The sequence below is a fragment of the Aquila chrysaetos genome, chromosome 5, assembly GCF_900496995.4.
Source record: "Aquila chrysaetos chrysaetos chromosome 5, bAquChr1.4, whole genome shotgun sequence".
Taxonomy (NCBI): domain Eukaryota; kingdom Metazoa; phylum Chordata; class Aves; order Accipitriformes; family Accipitridae; genus Aquila; species Aquila chrysaetos.
This window is the reverse complement of record NC_044008.1, coordinates 72,397,981-72,416,526: the sequence shown is the minus strand read 5'-3', so window position 1 is coordinate 72,416,526 and position 18,546 is coordinate 72,397,981. Positions and strand designations below refer to the sequence as shown.

Below are 18,546 nucleotides of genomic sequence, written 5' to 3'. Positions count from 1 at the left end.
AGTTTTGGATTTTAGGAATATGGTATATGGTAAAAGTATTGAATTCTGAAATCCAAACTCTAATTCTTCTGATTTTCAGTGAAGTCTGTCTAAGAATTATATCACTGATACATCAATATTAACTTTTTTTTTTTTAGGGTGGCAGTCAAGGATTAACTGTGGTAATTCAGGGACAAGGTCAAACTACTGGTCAATTACAATTAATCCCTCAGGGTGTGACTGTAATACCTGGTCCAGGACAACAGCTTATGCAAGCAGCTATGCCAAATGGTACAATTCAGAGATTTCTTTTCACCCCACTACCAGCAGCGGCTACTACAGCTAGCACAACTACAACAACAGTTTCTACTTCAACCTCGGGTAAGCATTGTTCTGTTCAGCAGAAAAAAAGCTTCAATTTCAGTTGCATGGGAGTTTTTATGCAGTTGGAGATGGTCTGTTATTACAGTATACTTGTTGGAAGTGTATTACAAGCTTAGAAATCTCTTGAATTTCTGTATAGAGCTTTACAGTAATTCTAAAAGGTTCAAATTAGTAAGGCTCATAGACGTGTCATTTGAAATGAATAGAATACTTGTTTTTATCCTTCACAGCTACAGGGGAACAGAAGCAAGCTCTACAGGCACAGCCAACATCAGCGCTGCCACCGATTCAGCCACAGCCTCAGAGCCAGCAGCAAGCCCAGCCTCAAGTGCAGAATCAGAGTACTCAGCCTGTGCCGCTGGCCCAGCCACAGGCACCGCAGCCAGCACTTCAGCCTGAAACTCAGACCCAGCCTGAATCTCAGACTCCGACATCTGTTGACTCTCCAGTCACACCTGAAGCACAATCGTCTAAATCTCCAGTTCAGTCTCCAGCACAGACCCAGGCTCAAGGGCAATCTCCAGTGCAAGTCCAGAGTCAGCCGCAGACTGCAATCCTTCCACAAGGCCAGTCCCAAGTCCAGCCTCAGCAACCAGCTCAGGTGCAGACTACAACCCAACAACAGATTCAGATGCAGCCCCATGCTCCCACACAAATTCAAGCTCAGCTGCAGCAATCACAACCTCAGGTTCAGACTTCGGTCTCAACCCTTCCAACTACTCAAAGTTTAAATCAGGTTCCTGTGCAATCCCCAACTCGTCCTCCGCTGCAACTTCAGCAGCCTCCAACAAAAGTTATTACAGTGCCTCAGCTTCAGCAACAAGTCCAAGTTCTCTCTCAGCTTCAGTCACATGTTGTGGCTCAGATACAAGCCCAACAAGGCAGTGTGCCCCAGCAGATCAAGCTTCAGTTACCTATTCAGATCCAACAAACTAGCCCAGTACAGGCTCACCAGATTCAGAATGTGGTAACAGTTCAAGCAGCTAGTGTTCAGGAGCAGCTGCAGAGAGTTCAGCAGCTCAGGGAGCAGCAACAGAAGAAAAAGCAGCAACAGATAGAAATTAAACGTGAGCACACCCTTCAGGCTTCTAATCAAAGTGACATTATCCAGAAACAGGTAAAGTTAACAGAAGGAAATTAAAATTTAATGATTGAAACAAAGCTCATTTTAAATGCCTGTTCTTGTTAACAATGTTAATACATTTGATAGGCAGTTAATTTGATTCTTTCAAAGTTAGTGTACGATTGCTTTTAGCAATTTAATTAAATATTCTAAGTTAATTCAGCACATCAAGTCAATTGTACCCTGTTTGCAGTCTTCTGGCACCTTGATTCAACTTACCACTAGCTGCTGGGACAATATATCTTTATTCTCAGTTCAGGAAAGATAGGTTATAGATAGGAGAGCTGATGTTCAGAACACATGTACAGTACTTTCATTGCCTGCTGTAGGAAACTGAGATTTCAAAGAGGTATCTGAAATGTAATGTTGTTGGATGGCTGCAGGGCTCAAAAAAAAAAATACATACATATATATATATATGTATATAATGGACTCTTACCGTTTTTTTAAATAAAACAACCAGTCACTGAAGAAATACTGTCAATTTACATTTAGTCCCTAGTTTTAAACTCGACATAAGCAAAATATCCTACTCCGGGGTGGGGTGGTGGTGGTGTTCATTTTCAATTTTCAAATAATTGCTTTAAACAAGCATTGGCCCTCTGATAAAATCAGTTTTATTTTGTCACTTACTGAAATAACACTTTAATTTTTTCTTTAACTTAAAAAATGTCCTGGTTCTCCCAGTAATATTATCAAATACTGGCTGAAGTTTTCATATTTTATTTTGGATTCTGTATCATCCTACAGGTGGTTATGAAACAGAATGCTGTCATAGAACACTTGAAACAGAAGAAGACACTGACTCCAGCTGAGAGGGAAGAAAATCAGAGGTGAATGTGCATCATAGTGCATCTTTAGATGTGAAAGTTTTACATTTATAACATCTTTTAATGGTGGTATAATAAAACACTGGTTTGTAAAAACCTTAAAGAAATTTTGCTGTTTTAAAATTGGTTAAAGTAACACTCAAAAATAACTTTCATAATGATGTTCTTAACTTTAAGTAATTGAATCCTGTATATTCTCAATTTTATTTTGATTGTATGTTTTTAAAGTGAAACGTTGTATTGCATGTGTTTGGAGCTGGCCACAGTTTTTAAATTCAAGGTAAAAACCATCCTTAAAGGAGCACAGAATGGAGAATGAATGGTTCTGTTGAAAAAAAGCCTGGTTTTTGTTTGTCCTTTATCGTGGCAGTTTATTTCCATTCTTGTCCACTGTACATCCCACTCTACAGAAGCAATTGAAGAGTTGGAAGATAGTGCTATTCAACAAACTAGGAGATTTTATGTTTGAAGTGGCTAAACACAAATTTGGAGTGCTTGTCGTTTGTCTTAGGGTTATTTTGACTCCTTTTCACTCATGCAGTTGCTTCAATTGGATAATCACAAGTGTGTGTGTTGTCAGATAGTAAGGAAAAGAATAGTGTTTTTTATAAAATTTTGATCATCAACTCAGAGGACAAGCTTAGTTGATTTCAACAATATCGCTAGGTGCTACTCGCTTAATGGTCACAATTGCATAAAGAATAAGATGTCTTGTCATATACTCTTCATTTAATGGTGTCAGCCAAATTGGTATTTAGACTGACAGAAGTCCAATTAAAAATTAAAAAAGAGAGAGAGAGTTCTAACTAGCATCAAAATACAGGTGTGTATCAGAAGACAGTATGTCTGAGCCTGAGACTACAGAGTTAGCAGCAGCTACCTGTCCCAGCCATTGCTATTTTGTTGTTTGCTTTCAGCTTATATGTCAATGGGGGTTATTTTTCATGGTCACTCTGGCAACAAAAGCGTTTAATTTTCTGGTGGGTTTGAAATAGAATGGGAGCGGAAAAGTAAATTCAGAAGAACCAAAATACATTCATTTTCTAATTGAAATATCAAGCAAAATAAATGAAAATTGCAGAACAAGTGAGCAGGAAAAGAGATTGACAGTTGAGTGTACAACAAGCAGATGAAAAATTAATCCTGAGTTGTCATTAGTGAAGAATTTGGGAACTGTTTTATAGTGAATTCTCTACACTGAAAAATATTTGTCAGTCCTTATGCCAAAACACAAAAACTTAGTAATGGTCACTGGAAGGTGGAAATGTATGTTTGAGAAGAAGTTACAGGCTTCCAACTTGCTTTTATCTTATATCAGAATAAAAAAAATCCAGCCTCTTTCAAGCATGTTTGTGAAAACTGAATTGAGTGAAAATATCTCTCAGCGTACTGAAGCGTAAGCTTTGTTAGGAGTTTTTTAGGGGAAGGGGAGGAACAATTAGTACTCTCATCAGTTAAATGAAATGGGGACTGGCCCTCTTGAGCCTAACTAGGGACTCGATCTCTCCTAGTGGTGTTCCAGTAAATAAGTATGAGTGGGAGCAATGCGTGTTACTAAATTTACCTTCTACGTCTTAAGAAATGTAGTAATTTAGCTTGCAACTTGTAGAGACTGGAGAGCTAAACGATTCTGCATTCTCAACTGGGGATAAATAGGCAGCTCAGCACAATGTACTTTTTCTTTATTTCTTCCCCAGAATGATTGTGTGCAACCAAGTGATGAAATATATTCTGGATAAGATAGACAAAGAAGAAAAACAGGCAGCTAAGAAACGAAAGCGAGAAGAGAGTGTGGAACAGAAGCGTAGTAAACAGAATGCTACTAAACTCTCAGCTCTGCTTTTCAAGCATAAAGAACAGCTGAAAGCTGAAATATTGAAAAAAAGAGCACTTCTGGACAAAGATCTACAAATTGAAGTGCAGGTATGGACAGTTATTCTCAAAGACTCATTTGATTTTAAAGCTGGGGAGCACATTTCTCTGTTAATCTTTAATTTATCTCTTTGCTAAGTAAGATTTTAAGGAAACATACAGGAAGAAGTTCTGGTAGTGGACGCATGGATCTCTGCAAAGCTAGTATATGTCCTTTTTATGCTTCTTGGTTTTCATCTGGACTGAAATTACCTTGTTTCCTGAAACAGCTTCTGATAAATTACAGCTAGTTGGGTCATAGCAGGCCAAGAGTGTCATCACTAATGTTATGTGAATTGTAGGTTAAGCACATTAAAAAATTTGCATATTTGCAAAATGGTTTTAATTATTTTGTTTTGGTTAAGCATGGGATTTATGTCTAGACTTAAATCCTGTCCTGTAATAACCATATGAAGTGCCTCCCTCTCTATTTATTCATTTAATCTACTTCAGGAGGAGCTAAAGAAAGACTTGACTAAAATTAAGAAAGAAAAAGAAAAAGCCCAGGCAGCTGCAGCTGCAGCAGCAGCCGCAGCTGCTGCAGCCGCAGCTGCAGCCGCTGCACCACCACCACCACCGCCACCACTGCCACCACCACCACCACCACAGCAACATGCAGCCAGCGTCACCTCCTCCTCCTCCACCACAGTCCCAATGCCAGTATCCTCCCAGAAGAGAAAGAGAGATGAGGAGAAAGATTCGTCAGCTTCCAAGTCCAAGAAAAAGAAAATGATTTCTACTACCTCAAAGGAAACGAAGAAGGACACAAAGCTTTACTGCATCTGTAAAACGCCTTATGATGAGTCTAAGTGAGTAGTGAATGCCATAGCCTTTTACTGTGTATTCTTAGCTTTAGGTTTAGTATTTAGCTGTTAGTGCAAGGTAGTTCTAGAATTGGAGATAGCGTATCAGGTGTTATTGCAGTGATCACTAAGGTATAAAGAATAAAGTCTCTGTTTTCCACTAGCAGTTACAAAACTATTAACATACTTGATCTATACTATTAATGTACATGTTTTATATTTCTACTTGTTTGCATGTTTCCATTGTATGACCTTTCTGTCTCACATGCACATACTCTTTTTTCTTTTTTTTCCTCCGCTCTGTTATTCTTTCTTTTGCCGTTTTGCCTCTGCCTCAGAAGCAAGTGACAATTTGGTTTGAGCAATTTCTTGTGAACAAGTAGTTGATGTTCTTTAGAAATAGCTTTGGTACCGTCTTCCAATAAATGACTTTTTTTTTGTAAGTCAATAGCCAGTAAAGAGGGTTCCAAGTTACTGGACTGCAGTTCGCTTTGGACAATGTTTCAGGTAGAAATGGTTTCCATGTGTTGTAATTTATATCCCAGGGTTGATAAAAAAATGAATATGTAAGCATTTGACAAAGTGAAAACTGCAGTCCTCTGTAGTTTGATTCTGACTGTGAATGAGGAAAAATATTTATGCTATGTACAAAGCTTGTGAAGAAATTTAGTAAGTGGTGGAGTGGAAGATTAGTGGATTGCAGGGGGATAGTGTTATGCATTCCTGCTTAAGCTAGAAGTGACTAACATCAGTAGTTAGTAATGGTTAACATCTGATAGCTGTGTAGAGATGTATGTAAAATAAATTTGACTTCAGACCGATTCTAAGTATGTATCTGCTCAACCAGTGACAATACCAAAAAGTATTAATTGGTGCCATTTGGTGGTGGTTTAAATGCTGATAACAGAAAGAAACCATAGAGGTGGAGTAGTGCTTTCACTCCAGGAATGGCTCTTCATTCCAAATTTAGAGCCAGGACTAGAGGACCTCTTGAGGTTCCTTCTACCCTTTTTTGGATTTTAATTTTTTTTTTTTTTTTTTTTTTTTAATGAAGTTGAGGTCTTTTTCACCTTGGTTGTTCAGTAGCTCTGACCGTTACATCGGTGTGGGAAATTGGACCGCTCTCTGTGCTGCCATTACTGTAGAAATAGCAGACTTCTGACGCCCTGGTTGGTAATTCATTATTACTCCTAAGGGATGTCACCAGTCTCACTTAAAGAACGAACGTTGTGTTAGGCTTTCTGTCATCCAGTAAATTTAGGAGGATACCCTGTTCTTATTTTGTTGTAATACCGAACAAAGGTCTGTGTACTGCTTCTGTTGTTAGTAAGTAATAGAACTGTCACAAAAATAAGATGAACAAATTCCATGAGCAAAAGGATTTGATTGTCAGACTAACTCTTTTTGTTGACTCTAGTGGGCATTTGATTAAGCTGATGAAAAATGTGGTCATAGAGTGAATTTTGGTGGTCTGAATTGAACTGTGCTTAAATGCACAGAATAAAACTTGAAGAAAATGAAATGTTAATAACTTAGTAGTATCCTTAGCAATATGATGCAGTTCTGCTGCTTTGCTTTTTGTGAATTTTAAATTTTATGTTCTTACAAATGATGACTCTACTGTTGAACTACATTATCCTTTCACTGTTTGGAAAGGGATTAGTCAAGTTTTAAAAGAGTTTTCTGGTAAACTTTTTTTTTTTTTTTTTCACACATATATATATATATAGGCATCAGATACTCCTCTTTGTGCTAGTGTCTCTTTTCTACTTCAGAAAAGATAGATGTGCTGCTTGAAAAGCTAATTTGTTGTATATTATGAATACCCTATGCATTTTTTAGGATGTAGTAAATCCTCAAAAGTTATTCCATGTTGTGTATTTTATTGCAAGTCTTTTACATTTAGTTCTCATTTGTGATACTCCAGGGTTATAGGCATTTGCTCGTTGTTTTCAGGATGGTCAGTAAGGGTATCTTTCTAAGATTCCTACTTAGATTCCAACTTAATTGTTAAAGCATAATGTGACACCTGTTCCACATTGTAGTGGCAGGGTTTAGCATCTATACCAGGACATAAATGTGCTTCCAGATAACTGGGATCAAACAGACACAGTCCCTCTTGGGAAGAGGACACAGGCCGAATAGTTGTTGACAGTTGTCAGAAGGAGCTATATCTATCCGTTCTTTATGGAAGGTTGGGTTGTGTGGTTTTTTTATTTATTTATTTATTTATTTATTTTATTTTATTTTTAGGATTTGCCTGACTGAAAATTAAGAGGAAAGGCAGGATCTGAGTATGTGGGACGTATGCAGAGGCCCAAGAAATTAGAGATGTTTGTTTTGTGGAACATGTGCTAGCTACTGTCCTGTTGCTAGTGTGTAGTGTCCAGTGGGTGGTGCTTGCAGACTGACAAACTAGGATGGTGGAAATTCATACAGCAGCACGTGGCAGGTGGTTGGTGGTCTCCAAAATCTAGGAAGGTCGAGGTTCTGAGTCAGCTTGCTTTTGCTTAGGCAGAGAGAATGGATGTGTAACTTCGCCCATCTGGTTGATTGTCACTAGTCATAGGTATGTTTTGAGATATCCATACACAAAATGTCAAACATCCTTGCATAATATTTTACAGTTTTGTCACATCATTCTGTGCAAGGTCCCATTCACATGATTCTGTACCTGGTTCCCTTCACTTCGTGTCATACCATATCTGGTTCCGTCACATAGTTGTGTCTGAGAGTAGACATTATTCTCTGAAGAATGGTCCACATTCCAATTTTGAGTAGTTTAATAATATCTGTTTTTCAGTGCGCGCCCACCCCCCCAAAAAAAACAATTAAAATTATGACAACTATGTCCTGACCCCATTTTCTTTCGTATCATGTTATACCAATATGTATTCCACACATGGCTGGTATGCATGTTCTTCGTAGTATACTTGTAACTCCTAGTTGGTGTTTGCGCTTTGCTTTTGTTTTTTAAATTAACTGAGACCTACATTTTCAAATCTTAAGGAAATGTTTCAGTGGCTTTTGAGCTATGGTTTTGAAAATGTAAATCTTTTTCTTTGGCCTTGTCTTTTTGTGCCTTTTACAGTTTTTCACACATACATTGGAGACACATTTTTAGCCCAGTTTTGTCAAAGTCTGGTTACATATTGATGTGCATTTTAATGAACTGTCAATTTAAAATTGGCCCAAGTGACCTTACTGACAGTATAGCTGCAGCATGAGATGTTAGTTTATAAGGATAGAATGCTAGGAAGCAGGGAAACTGAGACAGAAAATTGAAGTAGGCCAGCAAGAAAGTGCATCAGAGAGAAATGCAGGGAAAAGTGCCATGCCATTTGAAATGACAATTACATTGTCATTTTCATTGTGAATACTTTTAGGTTCTATATTGGCTGTGATCTTTGTACTAACTGGTATCATGGAGAATGTGTTGGCATCACAGAAAAGGAGGCTAAGAAAATGGATGTGTACATCTGTAATGATTGTAAACGGGCACAAGAGGGCAGCAGTGAGGAATTGTACTGTATCTGCAGAACACCTTATGATGAGTCACAGTGAGTTCTGATAAGAACCTCTTATTTAATGTTTAGGTAGCAAACTGCTCTGACTGTGGTTACCTGTTCCTTGCAAAGAAAAAAGAAGTTATTCTGCATATGTTGTATTCATTCGTAATACAAATTGCTTTTCAGTAATTGTCTTCCTCTCCAAAATGTTTCTGTACAGTAAATGTTTAGGAAAAGTGAAGCTTTCAGGGTGGAAAAATGTGTTGGGGTTTTGTTTGTTTGCTTGCTTTTAAAAACCAAAACCGTGTACTTTAAATTGGGTTTGATTTTTTTGGTTTTGTTTTTTTTTCTTTTTTTAACAAGGGATGGTTAGAAAGATTAAAAGACAAATGTAGTATTTAGTGGATTTTTTTTGTGCTTTAGTCTGATCTGGATAGAAGGCATAATTCTGGTATGGGGGTATATGGTTGGTATCTTTTACTGTAAGGCTTTGTGTCATAGAATACCCCTTCTGTATTCAACTACAAGACTGAAGCTTCCATATGAATAATGTTTGTATGGAGTGAAACAAGAGCCCTAGTTGTAGTCCAGCATGCACAAAATGTATCTTGAATTGCTCTGGAACACTGGTTGGGTGAGACTTCTGGCATTATACTGTTCCTTTCAACTCTAAAGCAGAGGAATGATTTTTGAAGTATTGATTGCTTGAAAGTGCCTAGTATAAATTTTAGGAACTAATTTTGAAATGGTCTGTAATGTAGTCTGTTTGTAAATACAAAAGCAGTTTGAATAGTGTAATTAGAATTTGTCAGTCTGAAATATCAAGTTACACTGTTGTATTTAATCATGACAAGTATCTGCTTGTGTGCAGGGGATTGCAGGTTTATGCATTTAAATGTAACCTTTAAATTAAATAGATCAGGTCGCTAACACTTTTTTGGATCTTGCAGATTTTACATTGGCTGCGACCGATGTCAGAACTGGTATCATGGGCGCTGTGTTGGCATTTTACAAAGTGAGGCAGATCTCATTGATGAATATGTGTGTCCACAATGTCAGTCCACAGAAGATGCCATGACTGTACTCAGTCCACTAACTGATAAAGATTATGAAGGTTTAAGAAGAGTGCTACGTTCCTTACAGGTGAGAATAAGGATTGCAGCAAAGTGGAGTGCTTTATTATTGTATGGGACATAACTAGTGGGCCCTGGAGTAGGTTTTGATTTCTCTTCCAGTTGTTTGAGACTTTTTTTAAAAGGAAATAGCAATGCTTTTTTTTTTTTTTTTTTTTTTTTTTTTTGTGAGAAATGCCGCTTTGCCAGCTGCAAACTTGATAGGCATTATTGTGCCGAGGAATATTTACAGTAATTAGTATATCACTGCTTCTGAGTTAGTGAAACTAAACAATCTCTTCAATGGAAGGCTTTTAAAGGAAGCAGGTTTACTTAAAATACCAAAAGGCAGAGTATTAGCCTAACTGAACAGGATGTAGAAGATGCAACGTTCTGTTCTCAGATTAGTTTTATGTGATTTCTGATCTACGCTTCTGCACTTCAGTCTCAGAGTTACTAATCTTAGTAGCGTTCTCACAGAAAATTGTTACCAGCATGTAAATGATGGCATCCTGACAAAAAGAATTACATCAGTCTGTTACAGTATATTTCTAGTTTATCTGTCACTCCCAAATATGCCTTTTCTGCTCTAACTGTAAGGAATTTTCAATAATTTTGGTGAAATAATTGCGTGGTAACAGCAATCCTAAAAGGGTAATACTTTGCATTGTTCTGCATTTTACAGACATGTATGAAAACAAATTAAAGTACTTGAAGGTGAAAACAGCAGCCCATTTCTGGGTGTGAAGTGCCAAGCACTCCGTAAATGCATTACATACCTTTCTATGCAGCCTGTTTAGCACAGTATCCTGTTGTGTCTGAATTTCACACTGTTTCCTGTTTTGAAGACCAACTACTCCATTGTTGACACTGAAGTTTAAAACTTCAGACAGTCATCAAATGAGTACTAGTTACCTTTTCATGTAACACTGCACTTTAAGTTCAACTCTAGGCCCAAGCAGATAAAAGTATAATGAAAATGTTTAGCTACTAAATAGTGCTAATTTAACTTCATTTTTTTTGTAATTATATCTTGTTTTCCTGACAGGCTCACAAGATGGCATGGCCATTCCTAGAACCAGTAGACCCCAATGATGCGCCAGATTATTATGGTGTTATTAAAGAACCAATGGGTAAGTGTTTCTGAGCAATACCATGAGTGAGTGGATTTGGATTTTTGAGTATCAAATTAATTACCTGCTGACTATTTCCATGCCGGGATCTTAAAGATATGTTTTGCAGAATACACAGTTTGGGGAGTCAGGCAAACAGAGACAACGTGATTTCTCATTGATACGTGTAAAAGTTCATGAGGCTTAATATATCTACTTCTAGGCTGACTCCTTAACCCTAAATACTGTCAGTCTAATGTATAAAATGTGAAATTCAGTGCAGCAGTAGGACAGAATTCCTGTTTTTAAATTACTAACTTTATTTCAAGAGGACAATTTTGCTACATTTTGCTTTGCTTGGTTTTTTTTCCTGTCCTTTTCTGCATCAGTTCCTCCTACAAAGCGTGGGGTATGTACTCTAGAGTCTGAGGAGGAAGTGGTACTAATACATTTAAGTGTGATGTGCAACTTAAGATGGAGTTTAAAATTATCTTCATCTGACTTGATAGTGTACTAAATTTTGTATTATATGCAATTTGTCTTTCAAGCTATATGAACAAGAATTGATTCAAATGTTACGTATGTGGGGGAAAGTGGAAGAAGAGATGCCGCAGCTTTACAGTGTTTTACTCTGATTTTATTAGACCTTACCAGTTAGCTAGGAATAAACTAGATAAACATTTGAATGTGAAACCTCTTGGGAAAATCTACCTCCTGCCAGAAATGGTGTTGCTAAATATTATTCCTTTCCTTCCAGTTATTGAACGAATACCTTTTCATATGTGTAAATGAGAGCTAGTGCATCATTTGAGCTTTCCCACCTACTCCTTACTGATCCTAAAAATAGGAAAGTTAAATTTTGTGTCTTGGCAAAATTGTAGTATGCTGACTGAAAACAATATTTTGCTTAGAAATTTTGTCCTTGTCTGTTCTGAAGTTTTGGATTGTGCCATTATGAAAATGCTGAACAACAACTATTCCATAATTGATGGGTTAAAGTTTAAAAGAAAAGGTCAAATAATAATAATATAATTAAGCATATGATGATTGGATGAAATAAACAAAAGCGCATTTAGCTCTTTCTGGCTTAACTAGCAGGAAAATACACTTGTAAGTATACAAGTAAATAAATGTAAAATACACTAGGTAATCCAGGCCCATTTATGTTTGTTTTCAAACATTCTGGCAATACTGGCATTTCAAAATAAGCACTTTAAGGGCATTTTCCAAGGGCAGGTCATTGTTTTTCTAGCTAAAAGTACCACTATACATTTAGACAGCTATATTTGTAATTGGCACTTCTCTTTCCTTTCCCTCTTTTTAATTTACATTTGCATTAAAATAGGACAATTACAGCTTACTTCACCATTCGGTCTCATTAATGTGTCCAGTCAGTAAGAATGAGAGCACTAGCATTTTGCATGATCCTGCAATTGAAATCTCTTTCATCTGTGCCATGTGGTAGTGTGTATATGCCCATGGAAATTGATAATTCATTCAAAGCAAGTCATGAATTCAAATAAATAATCAGAAGGTTTAGATAGCCATTACATGTACACATATGACTCTTGGTCTCAGTGAGGGTTGTAAAGAAAATAAAGTACAAGTAGCTGAATCCATTGTCTGACTTCCCCCCCGCCCTGAATTTCTTCAGAAAAAGCAAAAGACCCAAGTTTTCCAGGGTCATTTTGATATTTGCATTTTAATTTAGCTGCACACAACATATTCATGCATAAGTGTTTAATTCTGAAGGAGACCTACTGGTGTCACCACCTCACAACCAGCATTTCTGGAAAAGCAACTAGCCTAGATAGGCTTCATTTCCTGCAATCTGAGAATGTGAACTTCTGTTGAGGATGAAAATGTCTCATTTTAATAATCTTTGGTTTCTTTAAAGACCTTGCCACCATGGAAGAAAGAATACTGAAACGTTACTACAAAAAGGTCACGGAGTTTGTGGCAGATATGACCAAAATTTTTGATAACTGTCGTTACTACAATCCAAGTGACTCCCCTTTTTACCAATGTGCAGAAGTTCTTGAATCGTTCTTTGTACAGAAACTAAAAGGATTTAAGGCAAGCAGGTAAGCTAAAGTGTTCCTAATCATAGATGTTCTGTTGTCCCCTAAAATCTCCTTAATGCTTTTACAAGCTTACCTTGCATTCATACAGGGATTTGCCTCTCCATGCACTTTCCTGGACAGCTGCTTTTCTTTTAAAGGGGGGGAAAAAAAAAAAAAATCTGTTCTATAATAACCAGCTGTCATTTTCTGTCAAAATGAAGGCTTAAATATTATTTTTGGAGGTTACTTTCTAATGTTTGTTCAAAATGAGTTGTTAGGTGGAAATTTGGGCAGTATCATAAATGTAGAAAATTTGAATGGCACTTTAAGTCATTGCTGCAGAAAACCTAATGAGAATAATTTCTGATCAGGACAAATACGGTGTTCTGAGTTCTGATAATGTTCTACTGTGCAGTACATACTTTTCAGATGCTAAAAAGAGACAATCCTTCAGTGAAGCTGATAATCCGATGAAAGAAATTAAAATACTTTAGTTTTTCCTACTTCTCTCATCTTTTTATAACTTACCATATTTGAAACAGAGGGAAGAAGTAAGGTTTAAAGTAGGATATGGAAAACTAAACACAACTGAAAATTTACTGTTTAATAAAGAACATGCAACTCTACTACAATTTTTTTTATTGCTGGCCTGTTCTGTCTAGTAGCACGTACATGGGAGTTGTATGGCACTAGTCAAATTATAATGTGGTATTTAGTACAGCTGTTCCTAAAACCGGCTTACTGAAAACACCAACAGAGTGCACAGATTTCTCCTGCATCACTGCTGTATTCCAACATAAGCCAACTGTAACTGAGTTACAAATGTTGGATGCCTTTCAGCATTACTCAGAAATTGTATATGTATAGTAGTTAACTTTGTCCATCCGATTGTAACAGTCAAAACTGTAACAGACTGGTAGCCTAAGATATTGATGCAGGATTATATCCATTTGTAATTAACTAAATTGAAAGCTTCACTTTATATCCAGTGTTGTGGAAGCTGTCTAATTTTCTGTATATGAATGGAGGATTGATAAGATGAGATGAGATCAAACAAATTAGTCTAGCATTTTTCTTTCCAATTTAATACTGTATTAATGATTTTTATCAGGTAGTTTTTAACTCATGTTTCTGTCATCTTGCTTTAGCTGGTTATCCAGCATTCACTGTGCTTACACAATAATTTCATTGCTGCATCTTATTTGTTATTGTTTTTCATTTATACCATCCATGTTCTTTCTTTTCTTGCAGATTGTGATATCTTTAGTCTGAACTTTTTAACTGGAATCAGAGCTGGATGTTGGGGTCACTTTCTTTTATTGTACAATTTGATGACATTAAACTGCCCTAAAAATCCAGATCATTTGTCTAAAAAGTAAATATTGTTGGGTTTTTGGTTTTTGTTACCAGCAGTCGTACTGGTAAACATAACTGTATTAACAAAAAAAAATTGTCCAATTCCTCAAATACTGTATTGAGAAAAATGAAAAATTCATCTTGGAAACCATGTATTTTATTGTTTTATTTTCGGTCACTAATAAAACTGTGAACGTCAAAGAGGAGTTTTGCTGAACTCTGATTAGCAAAAATGTGATTTTTAACATGCCTGTTCAGTTTTTTCTATTAAGTTAATCCAAAGACTTCTTGAATAAATTTAAGCAAAGTATACCTTATTATAAATATTCAAAATTAAAAAATGTCTTTTTGCTTTCCTTTTGATGGACTACTATTATGTAAATATGAGAGCAAAACTGATTTCAGGCATTTTGGAATATTCCAGTGACACACTGCATTTTACAAGTACTGAAATATTTGTATACTGTAGGAGAAAATGTGCTTAAAATTCAGAGAGAATTCTTTTAAGTGGTCTTTTTTCTGAGAGGGAAAAAATAAATGGAAGCAACATGGTGGTAATTCCCTCATTGTGATTTACCCTTGGCAACACCTTGCAGCAACTGTGTTCTCCAAAATGAAGGGTGCTTAATTCTTCACTTTCTTCTGTATTCTGCAGGTCCCATAACAACAAACTGCAGTCTACAGCTTCTTAGAGTTCAGCGTGTTAACCTAACACACGAGCAAGAATCTGGTTGTCTGAAAATTTTTAATTAAGAAGCCAGATGTTTTTAGTCAGGTTATCCTGACAAGACTTGATGTAAACTGCGTTTTTATTGGTCACAACAGTCAAATTATATTCTTGGCTTATTTTGTCCAAAGGACAAAGAAATAAAAATCAGCAGCACCACTTTCTTGTCAAGATCAAATTGTTGTACTATTGTGGCAGAAGCAGGAAAACTTTGTTTTGTTGAAGGAGAGAGAGAAAGAGAGCAAGAAAAAAGATACAGTAAATGGGGTCACGTTTAACTCCATGGAAATGCCACGTCTGTTCTTCAGTGAAGAAGCTGGTTTAAAGTCCACACAGAAAACTTTGACTGTATTTATTTATTGTTGCAAAAAAGACGCTTTTTTATTGCTGCCCTCATTTGTCAGCTAATTATTTTTTCTTATAAAATCCAGCCCCGGTTACATGTAATCCATTCTGTATCTTAACATGATTCCTGTAGGTAAAAGTACAAGAAGACCTCTAGATGTCTTTTCTTTCTATGAAAGGAGCTGCTATGTACACATGTGCACACACACAGAACTGGGAATCAACAATGAGTTTATCATTCATGGTAGATAAAAACAATTAAGCTTGCATAAAAGTTGGGCTAAGTGGTCATGGACTACAGACTCTGTTGCCTTGAATATAACAGTACAATTTGTCATTTACTCTGCACCAGACTGAAATGAGTAAAATCTATTTGAAGGTATCTTGTTTGTAAACATTTGTCAGATTCTAATTTTTTTCTTTTGTATTAAAATTCAAAATATGGATGTATATGAAACAAAATAAATGGAGATAATTGTTCTCCCCACAGATGTAGGTGTCTTTGAGTGTGCGCTAATATGTTTGTAACACTTCGGGGATCTGTTCAGAACGATAGATATTTCAGGTAATAGGGGAGGGAAGTGGCCAGGGAGATCTGACTTCGTTTTGCTCCAAAGGTAGTGTTTACTACGTTTCATCCGTAAGCACCTGTTATCCCTTTATAAAATTTCTACAGTGGTGCCAAAATTACTGTAACAGATAACGTGGTAGGAAGTATTTTGTGAAATGTCACCGCCCACTGCTGAATTAAGTGATGTTTTGCCAAGTACTCTAGGAATGTAAAGTACCACGTGTAATGATGTCTTTGAAAGGCATTCTGCACTGCTTCATTGTTTCCTGTGTGAGGAGTGCTACTACGAGGGATAAAGTGAAGTCACAAGAAGATGCAAATTGCAGATGACAGTGCTATTTCTTTCCGATCTATCACTTTCACATTGCGTATATAAATTACTTGCTCATATTACCTGTCTGTAGTTAATCAGCCATGGTTTGTATGCGGCTCTTCAACCATTTGACTAGCTTTTGCACTAATTCACAGTTAACTTCTGTTCTACAGTGATCCGGGGTTTACCCGATTGATGGATAAGCTCCTTTTGGGTTTAACCTCACACCTTGCTATGCAAGAACCTCTTCTGTTATTTTTCTTAAAAAGATGTTGCTACTGACCACACTTTCTTACACTTACAGGCTCAGGTGTACAGGTTCTTCTGGGGTAATTTTATCTAATAAAAACCCGTGGTTTTTTGTACATACAACTGTTGTCATTTAACCTATATGTGAAAATTAAAAATAATTGTTCAATGTGAAAACAATAATCCATTTATGCTTCTTAAAGTTAAAGAAGAGTAGTTGCGTTTAGGTTATGTTGTCCTTTGACGTTTAAAAAAAAATGCTGCATATTGTATGCATTGTGTTTTTAATGCAACAAGGAAAAAATCTCAACTTTTAACAGCATTTGAACATATCCTGCATCTCATCAAAACTTCACAGTATTTCTGTACTATTTATTCATATATAAATATATATGACATGATTTAAAAGTTTCCTACCTGTAGGCAATAGATTGCTATGTTTTTAACAAATTGTGGCAAACTGAAGAGTACTTTTTTGTACCTTATAGGACACATCATCCTAGACAAATAAAGTAATGTGTTTGACATTGATTTGGTGGTGTTTCTAATGAAACATTTGATAACGTTATCATATATAGGTCTTGGCATTACCAGATTATATATAACTACCAGTTAATCAGGTTGATTAGGGAAATAATCTATACCTACAATTTAATTGTGCTGAGAGCGTTTTTTAGTGTTTTCAGTTGTCGTTGAGGTACTTTTCTCCATTTATTAGTGGTGATCTTTTATAGTTAAATGATGTTACTGAAAATACATCACTCGTAATTAATACCCACCTTCCTTAAAAGCGTGTTAAGTTCGTAAGACTTGTGATCTCTGTTCAGTCATCCTCCTCTTTGTGTTTTTATAAATTATTGCAACGTTTGTTTCAAAGTGGTCATATATTGTAACACAGATTTTGATAACGTGCACTGTACCAGCTTGATTTTCTTTTTGTCTTCTCAAACAAATTTGAAGTAATTATCCTTGGCCTAGATTTAGTTCCTGCAAAAGTTAGTGGGGATTTAAAGTTGAATAAAAAGTTGGGCTTACCCAAAAGCCTCGCGTAAACCCCTGGAGAGACAGGAAGACAACAATATTCCTGTACACCTGGATTTCTGTGTATTGGCTGCAGAATTTTCATGCTTATCCTGCTGGGGAAAGAATGATTTACTGTAATGTATCAAAATTACCGTGGCAGCTATTCCACGTAAGTGCCATCTTCTTTTCAGTGTGGTTAATGCTGTGAGGTTTTTGTAATAGTGAGTGCAAGACTGTGGTAATCCACTTGATCTAGGAATATTTTTTTTCATCAGTACATTAGTTAGCATGTGATAACACTGGTAAAAAGAAAGAATGGTCATTAGGCTCCTGCTCCAGCTGTATTTCAGTTAAGCTGTGAAATACAGTGGCTTGTTGCTCAGCTGTTGTGGTAACATTTTAAGGAGCAACCTCTCAAGCAAGAAAGGAAAGGTAGGAGGACTTTGTAATGCAAAAAGAGAACACAGAATAAATTGTTCTTCGGGCTTGCTTCTAGAGTAATAGCTGTATCAGAGAGTGGTGCAGATGTTGTGTGTCAGTTATTGGCATTTTACTCAGGCTTTGGATATCATTAGCACTGATATACTATCACTTATCTCTTCCGAGAGACAATCAAAATGAGATATAGCTGTGGATGTTATTTTTGTACCCACACTTTGCCTGTCTTGGATTACGATAATGTCTTGGGGGCAGCAAAGGGCGCTTCATTGCTGTTCTGGGCAAATGGATGACTGTAGGATTTGCTGGTTAGTCCCTGGCCTTCAGTTGAAAATAGAAACAAAGAAGCTTGAGATCCACATGCAACCCTTCCTCCTTCCTTCTCCTGTCCCTCCCAGTACACTCCAGTGCTTTGATTCACTGCCAGGAACAGTCATTCTGCCAAATCAAAAGCCCCCTCAAAGTCTCTCAGGAAAATTCCATCTATATGTGCTGCACTCCATGCAAAATCTTTCATGTAACAAAAGTGAGACAGTATATTTTTTAGATGGGCACAAGCTACAAATATATTTCTGTCCATTAGTAACAGCCTTTTGGGTCCCAAAATATATGATGTTTGCTCTTGGTATTTGGCTTCTATTCTCTGTATCAAGAAATACTCCATACAGTATGACATATCGCCCATCCACTACTCCATA

General features: G+C 36.6%; 1 protein-coding gene across 18 annotated transcripts in view; it reads left to right on the top strand.

Moving 5' to 3' along the window:
• BPTF (bromodomain PHD finger transcription factor) overlaps positions 1 to 15,743 on the top strand; it is a 57,300-nt gene extending 41,557 nt beyond the window's left edge. For 11 of the 18 annotated variants that reach the window (XM_030014420.2, XM_030014415.2, XM_030014416.2 and 8 more), the window contains 10 exons: positions 138 to 360; positions 594 to 1,480; positions 2,237 to 2,319; positions 4,014 to 4,239; positions 4,681 to 5,036; positions 8,417 to 8,590; positions 9,490 to 9,682; positions 10,700 to 10,784; positions 12,661 to 12,847; positions 14,838 to 15,743. In XM_030014420.2, coding sequence (XP_029870280.1) covers positions 138 to 360; positions 594 to 1,480; positions 2,237 to 2,319; positions 4,014 to 4,239; positions 4,681 to 5,036; positions 8,417 to 8,590; positions 9,490 to 9,682; positions 10,700 to 10,784; positions 12,661 to 12,847; positions 14,838 to 14,874 — 2,451 coding nt within the window. In that variant the 3' untranslated portion in view covers positions 14,875 to 15,743. Of the gene's footprint in view, positions 1 to 137; positions 361 to 593; positions 1,481 to 2,236; positions 2,320 to 4,013; positions 4,240 to 4,680; positions 5,037 to 8,416; positions 8,591 to 9,489; positions 9,683 to 10,699; positions 10,785 to 12,660; positions 12,848 to 14,077 lie in introns of all 18 variants that reach the window. The other 7 variants (XM_030014425.2, XM_030014419.2, XM_030014429.2 and 4 more) reach the window with 4 other exon arrangements.
• Positions 15,744 to 18,546: the final 2,803 nt, after the last annotated feature.